Genomic DNA, 26,553 nt, shown 5'->3' with positions numbered 1-26,553 from the left:
TATTAAAATATAATTTTAAAAGACATGATGTTCCTATTTCAGTATTTGTTTCCTGTAAGTGAAAAAGTTTAAGTATTTTGCTCTAATTGTGATTGGATTACACATCATAGTAAACGATTTTTCAACAATTGATTTCAAACAGATTTTAGGTGACCAGTCTGTACGTCTGTGGCTTTTCCCCCCCACTTCTAAGCATCTTGTGTTGCAAATTCTATTTTTGACCTAGCCTAGTTTTGAAGTACACAGAGCCGTCAAACCTAATTTGCAGAGTTTTGCACAGAATTGTCCATTAGATGTTATCCAAATACACCCACAAAAACCCAGGGTTTCATTTGATTGATTTGTCCCATTGCAAAATGTGCACCTGCTGTGAAATGAAGTCGCAGAGAAAAAAAAGTGGAATAATTTAACTTTTTTATTTGTAAAGATAATCAGGGTTTTTCTGATTACATCTTAACTTCATAAATGTTAAATAACCTATCAGCATCTAGTTGTTGTAAATTATGAAAAAGAGTATTGCTGGGAATATTAACCAACTAAATCCTTGTTCTTTAGTGAACATGAAAATGTGTTATGGCAGGTTGTCATTGTGCTCGTGGTAACTTTGACACCGAATAACAAAACTGCCATTTGCACTTAGGGTAAATTGGTTCACTTGTGCTTTTATGGTTCCTTTTATTCTGACATAAATTTATGAACTCTGAAACTAACCAAGTCGTGTGGTTTCCCAGCTGACTTTAACAAATATGCCCATTTCGTTTCCTTCAGTCATCAGAGCACACAAGGTAGTGGTTTCAGACTGGCTGCAGATGCTAAAGGGTGTTCTGAAAGAAAGGGGATTTTTTACAAATTTCTGTGTTGTAAGAGTACATGTTGTAATTTTTCACATTAGAAAGTGATCCTTTGATCTTAGTAGTCAATGAATTTGATCAGAGTGTAGAAGGATTCCATGGGACATTGGAATTTTTCAGGATGCTTATGTGATTTTATTTACAATTTCATTTTCACTTCTTGAGAGTATTTTTTCTCCTGAGCATATTTATTATTGGTATCAATCCTAATATAGTGCAACTTTTAGCAGAATTTTAAGATTTTGTGTTTCAGTTGTGAGGTGGTGTTTTTTTAATAATTTCTGATATGGACTGAGCACTGTCCAACGTTTTTGGATAGGTCCGTTATTTTGAAATAGGTGTCCTTTGCTGCATACTGATGGCTGGATTCGGCTGTCCTTGTTTGTATTTAATCTTCCTTGGGAAATCAAGCATTCTGAATAGTTTCAATTTGAAAGGTTTCTGGTGATTTTGCCTAGAATAAATGCACTGATCAGATGCACAAAACTCAATTATATCACTTGCATAAGGGAATGGGTTTTTCTGGCTGAAATATCTGGTTTCAGGACTGGAGAAGATGGGGACTCTAGGAGGTTAAAAAATATTTCTGTTGGTGGGTTGTGTACCATTTCAAATTCTTTCAGATATTCTGTTATATCCTTTGCAAGCCCTCCAATTACAGGGTGAAAATGCTACTAATAATATTAATAATACTTATTATTTATCTTTAACAATATAGATTTAATTAATGGCAAAATTTTACAATGCAAACTCAAGTGCACTCTTCTGGAGCATTTCATCTTCCTTATATCAGCCAAAAAATTATTTTCTTTGTTGCACAAACAATCTACTTCAAGATCACCTCTCAGAGGTATACTCTGTAACATCCTGCTCGATTTAAAAAGTTGTATTTCTGTTAGTCCATTCTTAATGATTAGATCTTGTTTTTCTTGTAACTTTTACACTGAAGAAGGAAAATTTTACAGAGGAATTTTGCATTTTTCGTCTCCTTCTCCCTTCACCTCTTCCAGTGACTACTAACAATATCTTTGTTCTTCCTGTAAGCTGAGTCGTTGAATAAGATTGAAGTCATGCCTCTACTTCAGGGCTATTTTTCAGCTTTTTAGTTTAATCGCATTTTCTTTGTCTAGCATCTAGTCAGGCAGCAGAATGTTATTTCTTTGGGATTTTTATATTATCTTTTTTTCTTATGAGAATTGTAAAAACATGGTATTTCAAAGATTTTTCTGATCTTCCAAAGTACATCAGTTGTTTATAGTACCACAACTAAACTTCAAATCTCTGATTTCTTGCAAACTTTTTTTTTTAGTTAACGTGCATGTTCACATACATACTTAGCTAAAAATATCTGTCTAGCAGATGCACAACAGTGGAAAAATGCTCTTTTTAGCTTCAGGGTAATAGTATTAATGTAGATGCTTTATCAGAAAAGGACCAAAAATTGCAATTAGGAGAAAAAGCTGAGTTGTTTTCCAAAGTTACAAATGGAAAGATTCTCAAGGTCTGGACAAGTCTCAGAACTGCTCACAGGCATCTGGTCCTTGTTGCAGTCACAAAGACATCTCTGTGACTTCTAAAGTAGGTGTTGTGTTGAAAGAGAAATGTGCTTTTACTAATCAGATACATCTTGACTCATCTCAGAAGGGAACCTTGTCTAGTTTGTGCTTTGTCCTTTCTTAGGGCTGTTCCTTCCGTGACTGCAGAATGAAGGAAACACACTTAACACATGCTCTTCTTTGGTCATTCTCTTGGTTTTATGAAATTGCTGCTGTCTGCACAGACCAGTCTATAGTGGACAAAAAATAAAAAGCCTACAACCCATTTCCTAATTGCAAAAAATACCGCCCAAGGAAACCAAAAATCAAACAAAACCACCAACCAATCAACCAAAACCCTTAGAGAAGCCATGTGGAAAAAGAAAAGACAACATCCAGGAACATCTGCCTGTTGTTCTAAAGGGATGGTGTATGGCTTAGCTTGTTCTTCTGAAGGAACAGAATTTTTCAGCTTCTCAAGAAAACTGGAAAATTTAGAACTGACATCATGGGGATAGGAATAGATGGCGAAAATGTTTGAATTCAAATAGTAAAAATTGAGAGGTTTTTTCTAACAAAACCAGAACAGTTTATCTTTACAACATTTAAAATTATATGTTTTTTGGCTCACGCTACTGTATTGTACTCTACTGGTGAAGCAGGCTAAGAACCTACACTTAGCTACTGCTTTTAGGCTAAAAAGGCATAATTTGCTGAATGATTGTAATTCACTTGTTTGATCATATGACTATTCAAACACTACATAACAGCTTAGTACCTGTTACTCCTCCAAAATGTATACAAAGCTGCCTGGTTCCAAGTCATAAGGTCGGTCTTCCCAGAAGTGGCAATTGCAAAACAGGCATTGACTGAATTGAATTTTGATTCTTACCTAAGAACCATAATGTCTATCTTCCAGTTATAATCTGCAGACAGATTTGTTTCAGTTTATATTTAAATGATTGTAGTTTTCAAAAGAGGCAGTAGGGAAAACCTCCAGAGGGGGCTTACATTTAAAATTGCATGTGATGAATGGCTCTTTGAAGTTGTCCTGCACTGTTGTTAGTGGTTCAGATAATCACTGGTTCCTCTCTGTTTCACAACAGGGATATTCATTGTCAATGTGCCTTTGGAATACAACATCCTACTAAATGCGAGCAGTCCCACTCTGCTGGTGAAGCCAGTAGGACGTGCACATTTTGCCTTTGTCGATGGCTTGGATCCCTACACCCTGTATGAGATAAGAATACAAGCATGCCAGAGTGGTAAGGCAATTTAAAACACTCATCTGTGTGACTGGAAGGGATTTTCCAGGTAGATTCAACTCTGCAAAACAGTTGAAATTCTGTTTTTACATTGTAGTCAAATGTTTACCTAGTAAAAAGAAAGCCTAGCACTGAATGAAGCATTAAATATTTCTCCAGGTATCATGTATGTATTTCTCCATATATCATGAATATCTAAAATGGAGATGTAAAATATGTATTTCAGGTTACACATGCCACTTTATTAAAAGCTCTTCACAAGCAGCTTAAAGATCTTTGAAAATGGTTGTACAGAACTGAATCAGTTCTGTTAACTACTCAACAAAAGAAGTGATAATCATAAAGACAGGAGAGAAGAGCCCAAAAATGACAAAATGCCCTGACTTTGATTGAAATTTTCAAAATTCTGTTGAAACAAGTGTTTCCAAAGTGACCATTTTGAATAATTTGCTCCTCACTCTCACTGGTGAAAATCAGGAATAATTCATCGGTAGAGTTGTAGTAATTTAAATGAGTATTTAACAATGAAATGAGGTGAAATGAGGCACCATTTCCACCAGCAGCTTCTTTACTTGACATTCATTTGCTTTTAATGTATTTTTTTTTGTTGAGGACAAAGCTCTTATCCCTACACAAACTTCTGTTTTTGTAGGTGGGTGTGGAGTGGGTGGTCAAACATATTCAAGAACTGCTGAAGCACCTCCCAGAGAACTGAGCCCACCTATTATTAAAGCAATTGGACCTGCACTCATAGAAGTGAAATGGGCACCACCCAAGAAACCAAATGGCATCATTACTAACTACTTTATTTACAGGTAAATGCCCTTATTGCCTCAGAATCTAAGTCTTACTGAACGGTTCCTTTCATTATTCCTTGATATTTTGGGAGGTGAAAAAAGGTGTAGAACTACATGAAAAAATATACATTACCTTTCAAACGCTAAGGTAAGGAGCTGATCTGTGGATGGCCATGTTGGGAGCTCAAACAAGAACCATCTTCCTGAACTACAAATGACAAATAAAAGCACGTGAAAATAGATGTTTTAAAAATTCAAGGGAACAAAAGATTTTATAAAAAGTTCGTAGGATAGATACTTTTACTGTGTTTACCCAGACCACTAGGTACAAACTTCACTCTTCTCTGATAGACAGTTGAGAATTTTGTAATTGAAACAGGAGTAACTCACAAATTCTGAGACTTTTAAAAGCAGGAAAAGGTATCTAGGTTCCTAAACCAGATCAATTTTCCAAGATAATTTACGTTCCTAAATAATCTGGACAGTGATTACAGTGCATCTCTTTATGTTCCTTGGTGTTTGTATTCATCTGCCCTGTGTAGGTTGTTGACTGATGCATTCTCACTTCCCATAAGGAGTTTCCTAAGCCCTGAGTTAGGAGTTTCCTAAGCCCTGAGTGAGGAGTTTTCTGTATAGATAGCTGTGTTTAGCGCAGTATTAAACTAGCAGAGCACTGATGTCTGCTGTGCCTGTTGACCCTTTGTTAAAAGCTTGCTGAAACGACCTTCTTAAATAGCTTCAGAAGTCAGAGAATGTTAAGACTAAAGCCATATATTGGAGAGGGATTTAAACTCTGAAGCTCCTGGGTTTTCCAGCTCTGTGTGGCAAACACATGCTGGCCTGATCCTAGCCTCCCACAAAGAGTTTGGGACTTTTTATTATATTAAAGGTGTGACTGAGAAGATGGGTAATCAAATTACCTTTTGGAATCCTCAGTGATAATTAATATAAATTCACTTTTGCCTTAAACATGTTAGTAATCTCTAAAAATTCCTGCTGTCTTGCAATACCCTTTTGTTTGCCTTTTTTTAATTGTCTGATCAAAAACCCGAGTCCCTCCCCTGCATAAAGAGGAATAAAGTGTATGTTATAGCCCAAGACATGTCTTCACTCTGTTGGTTTTGTAAATAAAGCTGATGATTACCGCTGCTATTCCATGGCAACCATAGAAAGGGAAAACAGGAAATGCAGAAAGCCTGCTTCAGTGAAAAATACTGTAAATTGAATTTGACAGCATTTGATGGCATTTGATTATTCTAGTCACAGCCAAACAATGATATAAAGAGTAATATGAAACAGAATGTGTTACTGCCTAGCAGACTCAAAAGCAATAAACCTTCCTCCAATGTGACACAATCACTTCACAATCATAATTGTAGCCTGTTTGATACCTCTGAGTACAGCAGAAGGGCACTGACTGACATAGATACATTTTGTTTTTTATTTAAAGTGAAATGAAAATGGCGCACTGGGGCTCCAGATACAATCGGTATATTCACCTACATAGGCATGAATCACTTGGCAGTTATTTCAGCTGAAGTTTAAATGTGCTTAGACAACAACAATATCAAATCTTTCTCAGATAGCTGCAAAAAAATCAGAAATGGGATGTAAGCACATAGTTCTTTTTCATTTTCTAGCCACACATGGCCTTACATTGTTATAGCAGCAAGACTGCAGTATTTCTATGGGAGGTTATGGAATGTAATTTCTTCTTCAGTATGTGCCTCTTCCTTACTGCATCACCACCAAAATAAATTCATTTAACTCAAAACCTGGAATGCTTGGGGACCTAGTGTGTGTGCAGATCTCTGCATTAAAGTGGCAGGACACGTGCTTTCCTCTAGCATCATAAAAGTACTCCCAAGTTTGCAGCCATTTTGCTAGAAACCAAAAAATTAAAATGTTATTTTATGATAGAAGAGATGGTGATATTTTGGTTTTGATTCATAAAGCAGACTTAAACACAGATCTGAGACTTTTAAAATTTTCTAGGAAGGACCACAACTTAGAAGAGTTTGTGAATGAGAAAAGATCTGGTTCATGAGATAGTCACCTAATCTAGTTCTGTTCCCATTCATCTTGACATAACATTGCTGTGCCAACCACAGAAGTTGCTACCCTGAAAAAAATAATAATATTATGAAAATAGAATATATATATTTTTTTTCCTATATTTTAGTAAGTTAGAGGTCACATGAGCTAATGGAGCTGCTCTCTATTGATTACCAGCAGGCTCAGTATAGGAGGCACATGAGATGGCCCTTAAAGACATATTGCCTGTAAAATTAGAAGTATTTTGGTTCTTAATTTCCTTAAGGGAGTGTCTGAATTTCTGTCAAACTGTCTATGTCTTGCCCAATAAGATTATATTATTTAGTATATATTTGTGAAATTGAAATGTAGCTCTCATGAGCTGACCTGTCCTGTTGGTGAAAATGGAGCAGAAAAATCAAGAGGAAATTTGAGACAGAAGACATGTCTCAGTGGCTGTCATGACTTGCAGTGTAGAGGCTTCTAGACTGACTCTTTATGATTAATTCATTGCTTAACTGTACACTCTTAACCATGAGTTGTACCCAAGACAGTTTCCAAGGAACATATGTTACTGGATGGTTTAATGTTGGAATCCCTATGGATGGTTATGTCATTGAATACAAGACCTCCTGAAGGCTTTTATTTATACCTGTAGTTGATGTAATACCCAACCTAAACTAGTGTATTACATGCAATAACCTCAAATTCCTTTTGCTCTTTTTTTTTTTTCACATCAGAACTCATGTTTAGAAAAAATACTCCAAGTCATAAAAGCTACATTAGTGTAGATTTGTTGAGTACAAATGTAAGTGAGGTTTCTTTGTTTAGTTAGATGTGAAACTGCAGAGGGGGAGCATTGCTAATGTTGCATTGTTCCCCCACATTTAACAGCATGATTCCCCAATCATTTGAATTTTACCCCAGGACTTCTCATTGTTCCTAAAAATAACTCACTACCACTGTGGTAAGGAAAGCAGCAGGCGCTGCTAGAACATGTAATTTAGTTGTATGGTGAAAGGTAAACGTGAGGAGTAATTCTGGTTTGACCCGCGAGACCTCGGGGATTCGCCGTCTCTGCACACGCGGGGAAGGCGAGGGGCGAACGCTGGCAGTCTGCGCTGCTGCGGCGCAGCTCTGGAGTTATCTGTCACAAAGAAGATTATATTCTCCTCCTTATGTCATCCGCCTCAGATTGGCACTGGGGCAGGGAGAATTTGCCCTTATAAAAATAACTATCTGAACATCTTCAAAATGAATGTAAGCAGCAAATCAGACTATGCAGATTAAGAGACAGCTTCCAGCTCTTGGAAATGTTATTCTCCCTTGCAGCTCGTTGTACGTAAGAAATACTTCCAGTTAAATGAGCAGCTGAATCTTAAATCTTAAGACGATTGAAATGATTACAGATTGTTGAACCACTTCTGTTCAAAGTTTATTCATACATGAAGATATTCTGGTTTTTAGCACTACAGATGGAACCATTTACCTAACCATAAGTTTCATTCATTAAATATTCAGCAGTAATAAGATCTAAATACTTAACCAGGCTACAGTGTACAGCTTTGCCTGTGAATCAGCTTACAGTTGGTGGCATATTTGATCATTCAGTGTGAAAAAAACTGTTTATCACAGTTTAGAATATTTATAAAACATAAATTTATGTATTTGTGTAAGTCCCACACTGTTTGGTCAGCAAGACACATTAAATGTGACTTCATTGCATTAAAATGTACTCTCTTTTCCCTTATTTACAGCAATTTTTTTGGACATGTTTTTGAGTACACAGAGGAAAGGCTGTATTTTTAGGCTCAGGAGAAAGGCATAGTAGTGATTCACCTTTCAAAATTATATGGCTTGCATTACGTCAGTGAGCAGCATCCAAGGGAGAGTTCTGCAGGAAGCTTAACTTGCCTTTATAATAGAGCATGGGGAATTGTATTAAAAATTGCTGCTGGAATTTTGGAGACAATGGGAAATTTTGGACCCTGACTCTTACAGAGAGACTGAGGATTTCTAGGGAGTTTTTCCTGCTTCTTCTACCTGCCAGTCTTTGCCCAGTTCTGCCAAGCAACCCTCAGTATCAACACATCTTACAATTTACCTATTTCGCTATGATAGAGATATTGCACCTCAAAACTCTTCTATTTATAAAAAAGTCACACTTTAACCCTTGTAGACTGAACAGTGTCCATATAATCTGCTTATCTCAGAATTTAGCAAAAATTATTCAGCTTCATATAAGAAAATAATGTCTTCGTTCCTGCCTTATATATGCATATACACAAAGGATGAGTAAACAGCTGTGTACACACTTGCATTCATTATGGTCTTCATATTTGCATGTTAATACCTGGGAATATATTATTACAAGCAGCTAAGATTATCAGTTTTAAAAAATCAATGCTTTTTTATTTTTAAATTAATTCCTGGTTTGATCTAACAAAATGAAAACCAACAACATTCTTTGAAACACAGATTTTCTCCTGCCAAAGAAATGTTCTACAGCTTCTATGTGTGCATGTAGTGATGATGACACCCAGTAGCCAGAAAAACCAATTTTACTTCTGCAAATTTGCCCTACTTGCAATAAAACTGGCAGATAATGTGATTTGGATTTTTGTTGTTGGCATCGAGGGTGAAAGTGCTTTTATGTTCTGCAGAGGCCAAGGTTCTTGTGAAGAGTAGGGGAAATACTTAAATTCATGTGCAGTACAGCCCAACCATCACTGGGATTTATCACAGTGTTTAAATGTAACCAACTTAATTTCATACAAACATTTTTATGCCAAGTGAAAGAATTGATTTGATAACTCTGTTTTGAAGATGAGCACTCAGCTTATTAAAACTGTTGTAAATTATATAGAAAAAGGGGCCATATTACAGAGGGGCTGAGGATCATCTGTAATCTCTTGTAATCAGAGTATCACCAGGTCCAACACAAGCATATCTGGAGTAGTAATGCTATATATACATATATATGTGTACAAATGTGTGTGTCTGTGTATACATATATGTGTGTGTATATATATATATATGTACTAAAAGGAAAACCCATTGTGCCAAAAATGTATGCAGGAATTTTCTTCATATCTCTTAGGTTTGCATTTTTAAACAAAAACAGTGTTGGAAAAAATACGTAGTTTATTACAGAAAACACTATGTGTGATATTTTAATGAGGTTTGGTGGTGGAGCTGCAAATTCAGCTAAGTTTATGCACAAGGGATTACTTATTCCATTTGCAAGAAAAAATGGGATATTTAGTGTGAGCAAACCAGAATTTGAAAGTGCACAGCTTTAGTTTTGAGGGCACGAAAGTATATTTATCCCTTGTTCACTAGGTAACATTTTTCTCCAGTAAATTGGTCATAAGTTTTCCATAAATGAGGCATCCTGAGGTGCATACCTCCATAAATAGATTGATTTTCAGAAGTGCTGAAAACTTGCACCCATTTTGCAATTCAAGTCATTGCTTAGCAACTACAGATAAATTTAAAATTTCACATTCTAAGTTCTGAAAGTCTCATTTGTGGTGTGTTCTATCCTAGAAGGACAACATGCTGCTGTGTTGCTATTCTGTTACCCTGGGCTTGTTTGCCATGTTTTATAGTATACTTCTAGATAAAGGAGAATAATTGATTGCCGAAAAAATCTCTCTTCACTACTCAGCACCTAACGCAAGTTCAGGAAAATGCTTTTAAGGTGCAAAGATAGGTAGGCAGTTCCTTGTGTGTGTGTGTAACATACAGAAATAAGTTCAGTATTTTTCTGAGATACAAGCTGAACTTGGAACTTCAGGATCTACTATTATGGGTCTGCTAAAGCTATTTTCAAATTTAAACACACTGCTTTTGATTTTATTCCAGACGTCCTGTGGGCAGTCAAGAAGAGCTGCTTTTGTTCATCTGGACTGAAGGAGCTTTGGAATTCATTGATGCATCCGATGCTCTCCAGCCTTTTACTCTCTATGAGTATCGTGCCAGAGCTCAGAATTCTGTGGGGTCCGTGGACAGCCTGTGGGCTTCAACCCAGACTCTGGAGGCTTCCCCGTGGGGCATGGCAGCCCCTTGGGCACAAGCCACGAGTGCGTACTCGGTGCGGTTGAACTGGACGCAGCCAGCCTCGCCCAACGGTGTCATATCTCTGTACAGAGTGGTCTATCAAGAGAAACGCAGCGACCCGACATTTAGCACCCCAGCTGTCACAGCACTCACCGTAATGGTAAGAACTGGGCCACAAATCCAGTTTTAAAATGTGTTTACTCTGCTTTGATCTTGGTTGTATTTTAAAATCTCCTTTAACCCTGATGTGAAGAGTGGGGTTTACAGTTGCCAGTTGTTCTGTTGGTTTAAATTTTGTGTTTGGCCCAATGCAGACTAAAACATTTCACGTTAATATTGGGTTTCTGGTAGGGGCGAGTAGATTACTCAAAAGCATGGATGTGTCATGTCTGGAGGAATTAAGCACACGCATTTGTCAGCCTTGCTCTGAAAATACTGTTCCAAGCTTTCTGTCTGCTGACAAAATTAGTTTCACAGGACCTGTACAAAGAACAGCAGTATCACTCCTCCTTGTATAGAGCTCTGTTTTTTATTTCAGTTGGAATCATAAAGTGAATGAATTAATTAGTAATTACGTAGTTCATATATGCAACCCATTTGCATGTTCCCCTCATAATTCATCAGTAATAAAAGCAGTTCTACTTTTATTCCCAATTCACATGCTTATATTAGAATTTTCCTTTGCACTGCTGATCTGTCTTTCCCTTCTCTTTCTTTCCCTGTTTCTATTCAGTATGTGAAGGGATAGATTTGGGAAAGGGCATTGTTTTGTGACCTGTCTAACAACATTGTGTAAACCAGTGACAGAAGTGGTTGTGTTTTGTGCATTTACCACTGCTCCTTCCCCCTGTATATTACATTCTAGTCTTTGTACAGTAAGACAGCTTATAGATAGTTGGACTGAACTGTTGTATATTAGGACAGCTGCTGTACTTGGTTGTCTTCTGAAATAAGTTTTAAAAGTTTAAGGAGGTTGTAATAAAGTTTGGTTTCCTCAGCAGTGCCACCTCAAGTTCATGAACCTAGAATTTTCCCTGAATTATCTTCACAGTCCGTGTTTGTATCAAATAACACTGGAAATCCCCTAAATTCTTAATCATCCCAATTATAAAGTATCTGCTTGATGATTCAAGTAGGATTCTAAAAAGCTTTCCCTGGAATACCCAGTAGTAACCTTTAAGTAACTTCCTCTGACAAATCTCAACATGACACAGTGGAAGAAGTTTCCAGCTTCGTAATCTTACACACCCTTGATCATAGGGTTACAAAGCAGTTTTGTGTCTAGCTTCCTAAATGGATTAAGTTTGTAGTACATCTTTTTCTGAAAAGGAAAACAGGTCCTGAAGTGAATTATAGGAATACTGTATACTTTTGCCTGCGGAAGCATTGCACAACACGCTGGACTTTAAAAACTAGATTGGGATTCTAAAGTTCAGTGGCATTTTGGTACTTAGCTCTCTTAACTTGTTTTAAGAAAAATAACCACCATTATAATTGTGAGGACACACCTAAGATTTTAAAACCAGTGAGAAGCCAGGGCTTCTCCTACTACTCTGCTTCAGCAGCGTGCAATGCGTTGCTGAGCATCAGAATTGACCTGGTTGGTCATGCATTGCAATGTCTTCTAAGCATGCCAACAACAACAGAAAATGTCCAAGATGGTTGTACTGTGGGCAATAAAACCTACAAAAATGGTCTTTTAAATAATGTTGCTATGGCATGTTTCTTTAACAGCATCAGTTAAAAGCCTTTTAGATTAACAAGCTATTATTTACTGAATTCATATTTTCCTGGCTCCAAAATCCTTTATTTTCCCCAAACAGTATCCTGAATCAAAATGACATTCTGGCAGCATACATGTAGCTGTTCTACTAGCATTGCAGCAAAGCTAGCTTGCATGGGTTTTCTACTGTCCTTTGTCTTGATCATGGATCAATTATTATTTTTGCTACCCATTTTTATTTAAAATACTATACTACCCTTTGGGGACAACTCTTTCTGCACATCTCTTCCATCTCCTCCATCAGTTGCACTCACTTTAAGCTGTTGCAGCTGTATTAACTGAGTAGAATTGCTGCTGATTTATACCAAGGACCTGAGATCTGAATCCCACGTCTTCTGAATATAGCAGAACAGCTAAAGCTTTGAATCAAAGTTATTGACATACAGCGGATGGAGTCCTGTTATCAAAGATACCTGCAGGAGGTTAGGTCAATTATCCCAGCAGGCAAAAACCTGGACAGCAACTTTCAAAGTTATAAATGCTTAAGAATAGAATTTTATCATGGAATTGCTGATATACCCTTAACTTTAGCTTTGTGAATGAGATACTTTAATTAAAATGTAATTCTATTGAAGGAACTAGAATTCCAATGATTAAACTTCTGCCCCTTTAAAATATAGCCTTCATGGGTACTAGGCTAAATCATTTAATCTCCTAAAGCATCTCTATTGGAGCTCCCTCGTGGGATATGCCATTAGTCATTCTCTCTCACAGGCTTCCATGTTACAAGTAAGACTTAAAGTATTAAGAAAGCAATGAGTTTGGTCCTTTATTTAATCTGTTACACTCCATTCTTATCCTATTAGATTATTCCAGAAAAAAAAGCAGTGCTAGAATCATGGTGGCTGATCCCACCCTGGCCCTGGGACATAAAGCTTGACCAAAACTTAGAGGAGAAATACAATCCTTGTGACACTGTAGGATACAAATTAAGTTTTTCCTAATGTCCCTGCAGACTGTTCTAATATGACAGCTTCATTTCCATCCATTTCAGAGCCAAATGCAAAGCATCTTCTGGGTTTTCAAACAATTTGACAGACTTATCCACTATACCTTCCCCAAATCCAGCTATTTAATCTCCATTAATATGGATTTGAGTTAATATGTCAAAGGTATGGCTGGCTGGTACCTTAAGGTTGTCACTGACGCCTTGAAATTTTACACTGCCTGTGGAGATAAAAACAAGAACTCAATTCTCAGAGCAAAAGCTGCTACCCCTGAAATGAAAGGAGGGTGTCCTGTGCCGTTAGAAGCAAGTGACATACACAGGAGCCATTTTGATGCTTCATAGTTAAAAAGCAGTGTCACCCATTTCCTCAGCTTGTTTGGCCAGGAGTGTAGTGACAGATGTTAGGTGACAGTGAGTTAAACTGACATTCTGGTTTATTTGCAGAGCAAAGTCAAGTCAAGACTGGTTAGAGCAGCAGAAGTGTCTCCCACAATGTCTTTGCACTTCATTTTAACCCTCTAAAGCAGGAATCATATTTAGTGTCTTGACAGCATTAACATGAGACAGACGTGTTTATAGGGGAAGGGATTGGTAGTAGGTTCTCATTCACAGAAATCTGCATAAAGTGACTGGATTGTCAAAGCAAGCTTCTCACTCCTGTGAACTTAGAACTTAAGCTTGTGAACACAAACCCCAGAGCTGATTTAATTATAAAGCCAATGAGTGCCTGCCAAATGTCATCAAAGCACCACAGCTCTTTAACTGCTGTATTCCTAATGTGGCTGTGAGGTAGAACTGTGGCTAGGTTTGGACATTCCTTGGTACATGTTTTGTGGGTGTATAATGCTGTTTTTCCCATGACAATTATATCAAGTGTTTGGTTGTTTATTGTGAACAGGAGAATTCAAAGCCAGGAAAATGAGTAAAAAAATAGAAAATATGTAGCTGTTAGAATAAGCCTGGAGAAAGAAGAGCATCCAGAGATGAGGGTTAAAAAGAAAAACTCTGCCTGCTATGGGCAGTGCTCCCCAGTTATTATTATGTAGAATCAAGGTCTCAGTGTGTTAAATTCACCTCAGCCAAGTGTAGATAAAAGTGCAATGTGCTTGTTAGAGGATGCAAGAGATAGGCGTAAGCATTCTAGGCCTTTTTCCTGGGAAATCCTGCACTTGTGCACAGGTCTTCTCACAATGTGTTTTGTAATGTGAGGCTCTCAGACCAAACTTGTCCTTAAAGACTTTTTTTTGGATTAACCATGCCAGCTTGGGGTGAAAAAATTAACGCATCTCTTAGCTGCTATCACTGCCTCAGCAAAGCCTCTGGTTTGGATGCAGCTGTGCTAACGGCTGAGAACACATGTTGGCTTCCCTTACGTTATTTGGGGAGGTGGTATATAACTGCACTGGCCAAGCTTCTCTTGGCAGGTGCTGTGACAGGGAAATCTGTAGACATTGCAGAATAGCAGTAATAAAGACTTTGGTAGGAGGATGAGGCTTTGGCTAATGTGATTGTGTTGTTATAAGCAGACAGTAATTTAAGCATCAAATAAACTGAGTCAGAATATTAAGTATAGTTGACTTGTTGAAAAACTCCATATCAAAAGTAATATATCAGAAGTAATCTTGAGTGGCCAGTACTGTCATACATGCATGCCTCCTATGCAGGATTTTACAGATATCTGGAATCATGCATCCAGAGTTAGTCTCTTTCTATTCAGTGCATTTAAAAATACTTATTGCATTCATGTGTGATCCTTCACTTCTATTTCCTCATAGAGACCTGTGAACATTTGGCAGCATTAAGGATGAGATACCACATAGTTATTAACTTCCTTGTACAGACTATTCAGAAATGCAGTATTCAGTGCTGTACATGGCAACTTTCTTATAGAAGAAGTAATGAAGAATAAGAAAAAAATATGCCAAGGAGAGGGACCAATGAAACTTTTTGATACATGCTTATTGCAGATGCCTGGGAAATGGAGTGCACCCTATGAAAAGAGGTTGAGTGTAAGGGAAGGAATCCCTGCACATGCCATAAATTCAGAAGATGTGCTACTTAGCAATGAGTGAAAGCTGTAAACGGCAGTGGAGGGCAAAAGTTAATTAGGCTACTGTGCTGCTGTTAGACAGTGGAAAGTAGCCACCACCAGAAACAAGATGGCTGCTCAGCAGTGCCCTAATGCAGCCAAAAGATCGTCTCCTTAGCTCTGCAAGGGCTTATGGGTTAGGGAAAATCATACACAGATGACTAATTTTTTTATGGTTCACAGACGATCAAAGTGAAATTCAGCAGCTGTTCAGGACAAGTGACCACTCTAACGGCTGTAATATAACCTGCTAAATAGAGAGGGAATTGCATGAGAGCAAGAGGTTAGCTGTGATTATCGGCAGGTGAGTGCTTTATTGAAGTTGAAAGACCATTAACATTGATGGAGTAATTATTTCAACTTGAAAGTAATTACCTTGATGGGTGATAACTTCTCCGGTGTTCCCAGATTTGATTGGACCAAACAATTGTGAACTCTTGAAGCCTAGAAAAATATTACAACAATACTGCAATGTTTAAATTACTGAAACCACTGTTAGAGTATTTTAATTATGCCTAACAGTGAAAAGATTTTAACGTACAACAACTGGTGACCTCTCATGTATAGAGACATTTGCTTTCTAATTTCAATGAAATGATCCCCACCTACCCACGTGTGTGCTGTATGTGATGGGTTTGCAAATGAATCGTTTGATTTACATGCAGTTTTTAAGATTCAAAGCCTTACTAGCACAGTTTCACGAAGGGCTCGTACTGGAATGCTCTAATTGTTTTATTTGCCAGGAAAGTCCAATAATATAAAATTCTTTCCATGTTTTAATCTCTAGACCTGTTAAGCTTACACAGGATGAATACAGGACAAGTGCTGCTTCACATTGAAGGATGCTCAAAAAAAGTGTGTGAGGCAATCTGTGTCTCACAGATTCTGTTGTTTCCACACTGCTGCAGAATATGCTGGATTTGGCACTACAGCTCTGTTTAAATAAGCATTTGCATTGGCACTATGATGCCCCTCCAGAAACTGATTAAGTGCTTCAGTAAGCCCCACCTATCAAGACAGACATGTAGAATTGCCTAATTAGAGTAGAAAGGATGAAATGGATTGTTGCACAACTTTGATGATTTTGAAGTACTGTGGTAATGGAACCAGAGGGGAATGGTGAGAGAGAAAGAGAGAGGCTTCAGCTCTTCTATTTATACCATCCTTGCCATAAACAAGGCCACTTCACTGTCTCCTGGATGTTTCCGGCAGCCCCAGAAACATAGCTTTAGACCCTGCTGGAACTCTGCCAGAAAGGAAAGAATCCTTGTGAGTTCGGAAGGAAAGGTTTGTCTGGTGTCTGTGAGGTCTTAGTATGTTATCAGACGACTGGTGATTTGAATTAGTGAAGGTTACAGCAAAGACGTTTATTCCACTTTTTTTCTTTAATGTTTTCTCCCTAATTCTGTGTGCAACACGAAGCTGACGTAATTTTGTCTTTCAATAAATTTTTGGATCAGACAGAAGTAAAAACACTGATAGAGTTATATCTCACCATGCCTAACCACACTCTAGATTCACTAGGTCAGAGTGCCTGGATCAATAGGTAGTTTCTTCTACAAGTAAATTAGTCATCTGTTTGGAAAAATCTGGTGTATTTTATTCTTGGGCTTCTCCTTGTGCAAGGTCCATTTTTCACCCATTGTGTAGTCTTTTTTTGATGAGTGAAATACATGTAGAATTAGGTCTTTTGAGAGATATTCATAATGTCTGACTTCAGACATCTAACCTAGTTAAGAGCATGAATGTCGTCTATGGACCATGAAACATCGAGAACATCTAAGTCATGGACATGTACCATCCTTGGGCTGCAGCTGTTCACACGAGACTGCTTTCCTGTGGTTCACTTGTGTGCCACTAGTGATAGGTGTCAGTCAAAGAAGGTGGTTGATTTTACACCGATTAATCAGCTTTCTTAACCCCCACAATGGAATTATGCAGTTTGACAGGTTTAAAAGATGGTACCCTTTGACAGAAAGATGGTGGTGGGCAGCACTCTGAAAGTGGTAATTGTTTGTGTGTGTGCACCTGCAGCCATGAGAGAATAGGTGACCACCTGACAAAGCCTAAAGGCTGATGGCTAAAATGAGATTGCATAAGTGTTCCATATGCTCTTTCTCTACGTATGTTTTTATATATGCTTTATATTTATGCTTTTCACTGTGATTTTTTCTGTATTTGCATTCCAGTTGTAAGACTAAGATCAAGCTAACCAGGCAGTGTAGAAAAACACCACTAATAGAATGTTTTCTAATTTGTAAAAACAAAATAATTTAAGTATAATTTGTTAGGAAGATTTAATATGGGGACACTCTTCCCTTTGTGCCCTGTTACGTGACTGCACTAAATCAGCTTTAAAAAGCAATGTTTTAGCAAGCTACAGATGCTTTTTCATATATAAGTAGAAAATAAAAATGAAGAAGGAGGAGGCAGAAATTTGTTGGGTAATACGTACAGCTGTTTTTCAAATTAGATATCTGTTTAAAAATGCTTAATTGGATTTGACTAGATTTTAATTCACATTTAGCCAACATTCTTAAGTGGATGTATCAGGCAACTCCAAGATAACGCTCTTTGTTGGTGAAGTCATAGGGCAGCTTCCTAAAATCCCCAGGGTCATGCCCAGCAGTTACAGATACAGGAATTCTTCAGCTGATAATTAGAAAGGCCACTCTCCAGCCTCCATCCTACTCTCCAGCCCCACTTCCCTCCACAGATAAGGTCTTTAATTCAAATTGGCTGAGAAGTGTTATGTCACATGCTTATATTTCATGGGGAATTTTAGCAAGCAAAGGGTAATTTTAATAAACAGAGAATCCTACCTTCTTTTTTTAGTAAAAAAAGGCAGCAAAAGCAAGCCATAGGACTCATGGGAATTGCTCATATAACACAGAGCCTCATACCACTGGGGACTCCATTTGAATCTAATCCAGGTCTACAGTCACCAAAGTCATTCTCATCAAACAGCCATGGGGTGTCCTATGCAAGATAAGTTTAGTATTCTCAGCTGACCTCCTGTCCTTTCTCTTTACTGCTCCCTTTTGAATCCATTCCCATCACTCAGCTTCACAGCCTCATTCAGGCTCATCCCCCCTATGCTTGTTGCAGTTTCCCGTTTTCTGCCTGCCGAGTGACCTCTCTCTCTCCTCTTTTCAGACTTTACAAAAAGCCCTGGAATACATGTGTAATCTTGCTATGATCTTGCCCCCTCTTTCTTTAGGGAACAAGACCCTAATATCTGCATGGTGCTAAAAGATGAGTTTACCATCAGAAAGCTCTTTGGGAGTGGGAATGGGTGTCCGTCTGTTAATTTACAGCATTATATAAATATTATTTTTGAGACTGTAACAGCAATTATGGTGAATAGGGGCCAGATGGCCTCTGTATCTAGAAAGCAGAATGGCAGTGTATTTTTAATGGACTTAAATGTTACTTTTTGACAGGAAGCTAATATTAAATTCTGTGGTTTAGGTGCCTGTCAGGTGAGTATGGCTCTGAGTTTCGGTTTTTCTTAAAGTAATTACTAATGTCATGCCTGGATACTTCTGCCCACTAAAGCCCTTTTCTGTGGTGGGGTCTTTGTTATTGCTCTGGTTGTGTTGTTTTGTTTTGATTTTTAAGGATGGTTATTGATCTCTTGCTGAGCTGAGATTTCAGTTTTATGCCAGATAGTTTGATTAATGGGTTGGTTTCTGTAAGTGGACTGAATGGGGATAGGAAGCACAAGCCGCTCATGCCGCCAACCCTAACTCCGTCAAGACGCATAGCTCATTATGAAACAGTTATCAAGTATACATGAAAAATTAATTGGGCTCAGTTTGATTCTGAAAAGGATCAGCTTTCTACTTGGCGGTCCCCCCAATCTTTCCAGATGTTGCACGCTAGCCCCTCGAGAAGCAGCGAAGGGAGATGTATTAATACATTGTATTGATTAGATCAAGACCCCTGACAGTTATTTGTAGAGATACCATCTGGCTGCTGTTCGAATTCCTTCACCAAAACCAGGACGTGACATGTTATTAATCTCAACTCTCTAAGTATAGACAGTTGCCTTTTCTGCTAAACCGCATTTTACCATTCCGTAGGAGATGGAGGCAGACCTGAAGGGTGCTGAAATTAAGGTTATTACACAAATTGAGCCATATGGTCCAAATATTTCAGCAAGAAAATTGCCAGGCAATAAAAATTGCTCCTGCCTTCCTAATGGTGTAAATTACAGTTTAACCATGGCTCTAATGATGTCCTTCTGCCGCGCTTAACTACTGTTACATGAAGGACATTGTTTTAAAAATATAAAAAAACAAGTAAATGCCAGCAGCGTGTTTTACAATCTGTTAGTGTGTCATTAAGAACACTGTCAGAATTACATAAACATAATGGCAGGCAACCTAGCATACAAAAGAATGAGTATGGAAATAGAAAGCGTCTTGAAAACTCCTTTAGCTTAGTCAAGAGCCCTTTCCTTTCTGGAACTTTTCCAGTATGGGAAAATGTGGCTGCTTATTTATTCCAGTTCTCACTCAGGCTCTGATGGAGACTTTAAAAACTGAAAAAAAACCCCACTGAATATTCCAATGCATTTTGAACAGGTGACAATGGAGGGGTATAAATTTACTATCACATTATACTGTAGCTGTATATAAAGTTAACTGGGTATGAAAAAGAAATCCAAAATGTGACTCTCATTTCAAAGTGCAGCATTCTTTTGATTCTTTTGGATCATAATGGGACTTTCTGTTGTTCTTCAGATTGTTGGGAGAATTGCAGTGTATTAAAATTATTTCAAAGCTGAAAAGCTCTGTGAGATTTTACCGACAGAGTTGACAGTCTTAAAAATTAGTTTATTAAAAATAGTTGAAAAACAAAAAAACAAAATGGAAGTGGTTATCCAGTCAGCAGGTGCATTACCGACTGATTCTAGTGATTCATCTTATAAGGTGGGAATTAAATTGTAATTAAATAAATTGAATAATTAGCTAATATAATTTCATTTTGAAAACAGTCATACAGCTACTAAAGGGAAAATTCTGAGATGGCCATACAAAGAGGAAAAATCACAGAAGTCTATAATAAATGCTGTTCGGAGTATTGAGTTTGACCCCTCCTGCTTTCAGCCGTGTGCAGATTCTAATAGTTTATATATGCCAGCCCTTTTGGTAAAACAGCCTTGCACAGCCATGCTCCCAGCTTGGGATGAGGCTGCCTGGGTGCACGTCAGCAGTTCAGGGCATGTGCCCTTGGAGCGGTCTGTACCCTGTGGGTGCTGAAAACCAAGGGGTCCCAAGCCCCACTGCTGCCACCCCTGCCTCCCTTTGCCCTCATCACTCGGGGTCTGCTGTGCTGGCAGAGCTGCTCCCCTCTCCCATGCCCCTTTGAAGGCAGGAACTTCCACACCCTTGCAAGGGCACCCAGTTCCTGCTGGATCTTCACGCTGGTTGAAATGTGTTTTGACAATGTTGAAAGCACAACTGAGCAATGTCAGAGAGAAAAGGGAAGGGAGATTGTGAGTTAACTGTCTGGGCTGACTGGCTGGTGAAGGAGCTGACAGGCAGCTCTGGTATTTGTCTTCAGACCTAGCACAGCTTCTGAATTGTGTGAAGATCTCGTTTGTGTGTGGAGCAGGGAAAAGATGACAAGGGACTTTTAGTCTTGACTAATTTAAATTGAGCCCAAACCAGACAGTTAATCAGATTCAATGAAGTTCACAACAGTGTTTATATTTGTCCTGCTTGCTTCTCAGTAGCAGTATGATCATGAATGAAAACATCCAAACATAAGTAATTCGTAGTTGGTTGGTTGGTTTGTTTCCAAAGAAACGGAAGGCAAAAAATAGTAGACTGCTGTGAGGATGGTAGTCTGAAAACTGATCTGCAATGTGTGGGAGTACTTTACATATATATAATCTCTATTAGGAGGAAACAAAGTCCAATTTATGAGTTTATCCCCTCATAAACTACAAATATTTCTCAGTACCTTGAACTTTTTGTGTGACCAAAGTTACAGAACTGCATGACAAATGGGATCTGCAGCATCCAAGTGTATTTATACTCTACTCACAAGGACCCATGATGGATAGATTTTATTGTTTAACTGCAAAAACTATTGTTCTCAAGTCTGTTTCTTTAGCATTTTTAAAGAAAATCTCTTTGGTCTTTAAAGAAAGAGAGAGATTGGTATGGATGTCCCTCCATCAGCATCTGACAGGCCAGATGATTTGGAAAGGACATGCTTGTTGAACTGCTTTATGAGTGCAAAGAAAAACTATAAGCGTGGAAAGACGGTTTCTACCTGTGAAATGGAGGGCTTGCTGCAAGAACCCCAACCAAAGCTGCTGGTAGATTCAGAGTAATGTTTCTCACCTTATTAGTAGGTGCCATGTCAGAGCTTTTGTGGAATAAAATATCATCTGTTACACCTCTGGCACCTTCAGGCTTCTTTGCTGCTGCAACCCAAACTGTGGAAGCTGTTCCTTCCTCCCTTCTTTTCCCTTTGCCAGCCTTCCTTCCTAAGAGCACAGTTAGAGACTATGATGATATAAGAAGCAGGAGTTTCCATCCTGAGGGTCTAGTAGAAAATAACTTCAATGTTTTTCAGAGTTTTGTTAGGTGATGCCTGGGAGTGGCTACCTAAAAACAGAGGCTAGGCAAGAGTTAAGAGAGTAAAAGTAGGTATTTATTTGAAGGGCCTTCAAAGGTACATCCTGGGCAGTCAAAAGGCTACACCCAAGATGGACCCCAGGTCATGGGTTCTTCACACTTTTATAAGTTTGGTCCATTTGCATATCAGGGTAAATTCTCCAATTATAATTTCAGTTAAATATGTAATTACCCCAGGTTTGCCCCTCCTCTCAAAGGCTTTTAGTTTACACAGTTTGGGGCCTGGGACAATCGAGATGTCATTGAAGAGCAGACCCAGGGAGGTTTGTTATGTCTAACCAGCATGAGATAACAGCAGCTAACAGGCTGCACGAAACTTCAGAGTTACACACTAGGCAGTACAGGAACTGAAAAATATTAAAGTTAAACCCTAAGGCATCATAGGAACTTGTTTCTGTTCCCAGATACTCTGAGAGTCCTGCAGTCCTTCCAACAGGCAGGACTCTGCTTCAGTCAGGTAATGTCCTGTAAAGGCCTTGTATCATCAGAGGCTATGTAGCTACACAGGCAAAGCTCTGGGAGACAACCATTTAGATGCTCACTTAAGACAACCTGTGGCTGGTGCAGGAGCAGCAGCAGAACCTGCAGCACAACGTCCTTAAGCTCTTCAACTTTGCAGTTGTGGCTGTCTTCTTTGAACTAATCTATGGCTGTTCCACCTTCCTCTTTTATGGTAGCATGTTTGTCTTCTCAACAGTTCTGTGCCCAGACCACCCTAAGGTGGAGATGATGTGACTGCTGGGGTTTGGTCTGTCTCAGTGAGACCCCTGGAGTGGGTTGTCTGTGTGCCAAAAGGACACTGAGGAGTAGTATATTTACAATGGGAAGATGGACAGAGGTCCCAGGATCTAGTTAACCTATTGGGGCATATTACAAATCATTACTTGTTTTGGTTCTGAATTTTGCTCCAAGTGTTTTTCTAAGTCCACTTCCAGCAGATTTGAATGCATCAATTATTTTTTTTTTCCCATCCAGAGCAGAGTTCCTAGTGTGAGACAAATACTCCATTCAGCGTGGAGATGCTACTCTAGTGGCTGCAAAAAAAAGGGCATCGAGTTTACTATTGTCCCACAAGATCAGAATTGCAAATGCACTTTTAATATTGCAAGAGAGTGAGGGAAGTGGACTCCTTGCAGTGATAAATCTTCTGTATTTTTGCTATAAAGAAAACTTTACACCGCACAAACAAAATGAATGAAACTTTGCAGAGCTCTTACATTTCAACAGGCTTTAAAAAAGAATTAATGAGAAGTCAGAAGACATCTTCTCCCAGATGAAGTATTATTCTTGTCATTACGGTATAATAAAATTATTTTTTATTGTTTTCTCTTCAGGGGTTTGAGACAGATGATAATTTAGATTTTCTCTAATACTAGTCTATGCTAGAAATGCTACACCCGTGATGTACTAATAGATCATGAGATTTACACTATAGTTGTAGCTTAAGACAGTGACATATTTAAGTGCTGTGTTTAATGTTACTGTAAAGTCCAGGCCTAAAAAGACTGAATAGAGACCCTGGGAGCAAATGGGAAAGAAAACATCACCTTTTTCCAGCAGGTAACACCATAGTTTGAGCTCTAATAGCCCTGATGTCAAATACAGTACTGCCTTTGAGACCAGAGTTGAGAACACGTGGCTTTTGAAATAGGACATTTCTGAGACAGAAATTCACAACCTCTCTTTAATGCTGCAGTTTTTCTCCTTCTGGTCCCACATAGCATTGCAACACCTTGAGTTGCTTTGGTAACAAAGCCCCATATTGATATTTGGTCTGAGGGTTTTAATGGAAATTTTAAACCACACTTGAGTTATGTCATCTCAGACTGAAGATCATCTCCAGCATGCTGGCCTGTGCATGGAAAGCAGGAGACTGTTTGCTTTAGTATTAACTACATAGATATTTGCTTCAGATTAATGAAAACAAATCCCTGTTCTGGTTGGATGCCCCCTACATTCACCCTGTAGTTTTGTTTTTCCGCTTATGAAGACCCCATCCAGAATCCCTGGAAAGGAAAATGGAAGCTTACATTGATTTCAAAGTCCTTTAAACCACTGCAGTTTAGTTTCTGAAGCTGTGAATGGTTTTCTGTTTCATTTTAAGAAAAAATGAAGAGAACACCTGGAGGGTCTCTTCTTGTGTGCTGTATGAAAATATTGTCAATGGCTTTATTTCTCTTTGGGTCTTACATGAATTTAAGAAAACACCTGTGAATTCTATGAATTCACCTTGGATGGCAAATCTAGGCGAGTCTCATGACTAATGTGTCATGAGAGAGAGTGAGGCTGCTCTGACAAGCCGTTCAAAAGAGACATTCACTTTGGAGAGAAACTCTACCACTAACCCTAGCCCGAAACCTAATCCTAACGCTAATCCTAACCCCAAATAAAAACCATAACCCTAACCCTAACAAGAACCCTAACCTCAAATCTGAACCCTAAAGCTGACCTTAAGAGTAATCTGAATCTAATCGTAATCAGGATCTACCCTAAACCTAAATCAAAACCTAAACGTAACGCCAAAAAATAACGCTAACCTTAAACCTTTACAAAGAAAGGCAAAGCCTAAATTTAAGACTAAGAAAAAGCATAACCCTAACCCTACCCCAAACCCTAAACCAACCCTAACACAAAATCTTCTCCCTAACCCTAAAACTAACACTAAACATAGGCATAACCCTATACCTTAATCAAAGCCTAATCCTAAAGATGAATTTAACTCTAATCCTAAAACAAGCCCTAACCCTAATCTAACCCTAACCAAAAGGGTAAACCTAACCGGAATCCTAATCTAGCGAAAAAACTGAGCCTAGCCCGAACCATAATACTAACCCTGCTCTAACCCTAACCATAAAACAAACCGTAAATCTAACTCAGACTCTAACTTTACCCTAATCTAAATTTAACCCTACCTAAACCGAACCCTGGCCCTAAACCATAACCCTAAACCTAATCTAACACTAATCCTATCCCAAACGTCAACTCTAATCTAACAAAAATCGTATCCCTAATTCTAAAACTTAATGAAAACAAATCCTAACCCGAATCCTAATCCTAGCCCTAAACCTAACCCTAACCTAAGCCTAACCCTAACCCTGACCCTAACATTACTCTAATCTAACTGTAACCCAGACCTAGACCAAACCCTGACCCTACACCATAACCCTAAACCTAATCTAAAACTAATCCTACACCTAACTCTAATTCTAATCTAACCAAAATCGTTACCCTAATCCTAAAACTAACACTAAAACTAATCCTAACCCTAATGCTCATCCTAGCCGTAACACTAAACCTAACCCGTAATCCCTAATCCTAACCCTAACCCTAAAAATAATCTTAACCCTAATCCTAACCCTAACCTCTAACCCCTAACACTAACCCTAATCCTAATCCAAATCTAATCGTAATCATGATCTACCCTAAACCTAAACCGAAATATAAATGTAACCCCAAAAAATAACGCTAACCTTAAACCTTTACAAAGAAAGGCAAAGCCTAAATTTAAGACTAAGAAAAAGCATAATCCTAATCCTACCCCAAACCCTAAACCAACACTACCAAAAAATATTCTCCCTAACCCTAAAACTAGCACTAACCCAAGGCGTAAACCTATACCTTAATAAAATCCTAATCCTAAACATAAACTTAACCTTAATCCTAAAAGTAACTGTAACCCTAATCTAACCCTAATGAAAAGGGTAAACCTAACCGGAATCCTAATATAGCCAAAAAACTATGCCTAGCCCTGACCATAACACTAACCCTGCTCTAACCCTAACCATAAAACAAACCCTAAATCTAACTCAGACCCTAACATTACCCTAATCTAACCCTAACCCTAACCTAAACCAAACCCTGGCCCTAACCGATAACCCTATGCCTAATCTAAAACTAATCCTAAACCTAACGCTAACTCTAATCTAACGAAAATCCTAACCCTACTCCTAACCCTACTCCTAACCCTGACCCTAAAACTAATCCTAACCCTAATCCTAATCCTAACCAAAATCCTAATCCTAGCCGTAACCCTAACCCCTAACGCTAACTCTAACTGTAATCTAACAAAAATCCTAACCCTAAAATTAATCCTAACCCAAACACTGAACCTATCATTACCCTAATCTAACCCTAACCCTAACCTAAACCGAACACTGGCCCTAAACCATAACCCTAAACCTAATCTAAAACTAGTCCTACCCCTAACTCTAACTCTAATCTAACCAAAATCCTAACCATAATCCTAATCCTAGTCCTAACCCTAAAACTAATCCTAACGCTAACCCCTAACCGTAACCCTAATCCGAATCTAATCGTAATCATGATTTATCCTAACCCTAAGTTGAAACCTAAATGTTACCCCAAAAACTAACGCTAACCTTAAACCTTTACAAAGAAAGGTGTCCTGGGTTGCAGTGTATTCTATTACCATCCTCATGAGCTGTTGAAGTCAGGTGGGGCAGGGTTTCCTTGTCTCCTCCCCCCAGACTATCTTTCTGTTAATTGCCCATCATTGTCCTGCCGCATGACTC

At 38.4% G+C, this 26,553-nt stretch overlaps 1 protein-coding gene across 1 annotated transcript in view; it reads left to right on the top strand.

Moving 5' to 3' along the window:
* Positions 1 to 26,553, top strand: part of USH2A (usherin) — a 388,071-nt gene that overhangs the window by 311,999 nt on the left and 49,519 nt on the right. The window contains exons 59-61 of the mRNA XM_017730037.1: positions 3,493 to 3,651; positions 4,304 to 4,466; positions 10,350 to 10,704. Coding sequence (XP_017585526.1) covers positions 3,493 to 3,651; positions 4,304 to 4,466; positions 10,350 to 10,704 — 677 coding nt within the window. The remainder of the gene's footprint in view (positions 1 to 3,492; positions 3,652 to 4,303; positions 4,467 to 10,349; positions 10,705 to 26,553) is intronic.

The sequence above is a fragment of the Corvus brachyrhynchos genome, unplaced genomic scaffold (genome assembly GCF_000691975.1).
Source record: "Corvus brachyrhynchos isolate BGI_N302 unplaced genomic scaffold, ASM69197v1 scaffold101, whole genome shotgun sequence".
NCBI lineage: Eukaryota > Metazoa > Chordata > Aves > Passeriformes > Corvidae > Corvus > Corvus brachyrhynchos.
Note: the sequence above shows the minus strand (reverse complement) of the source record. Positions and strands in the feature narration are given on the sequence as shown.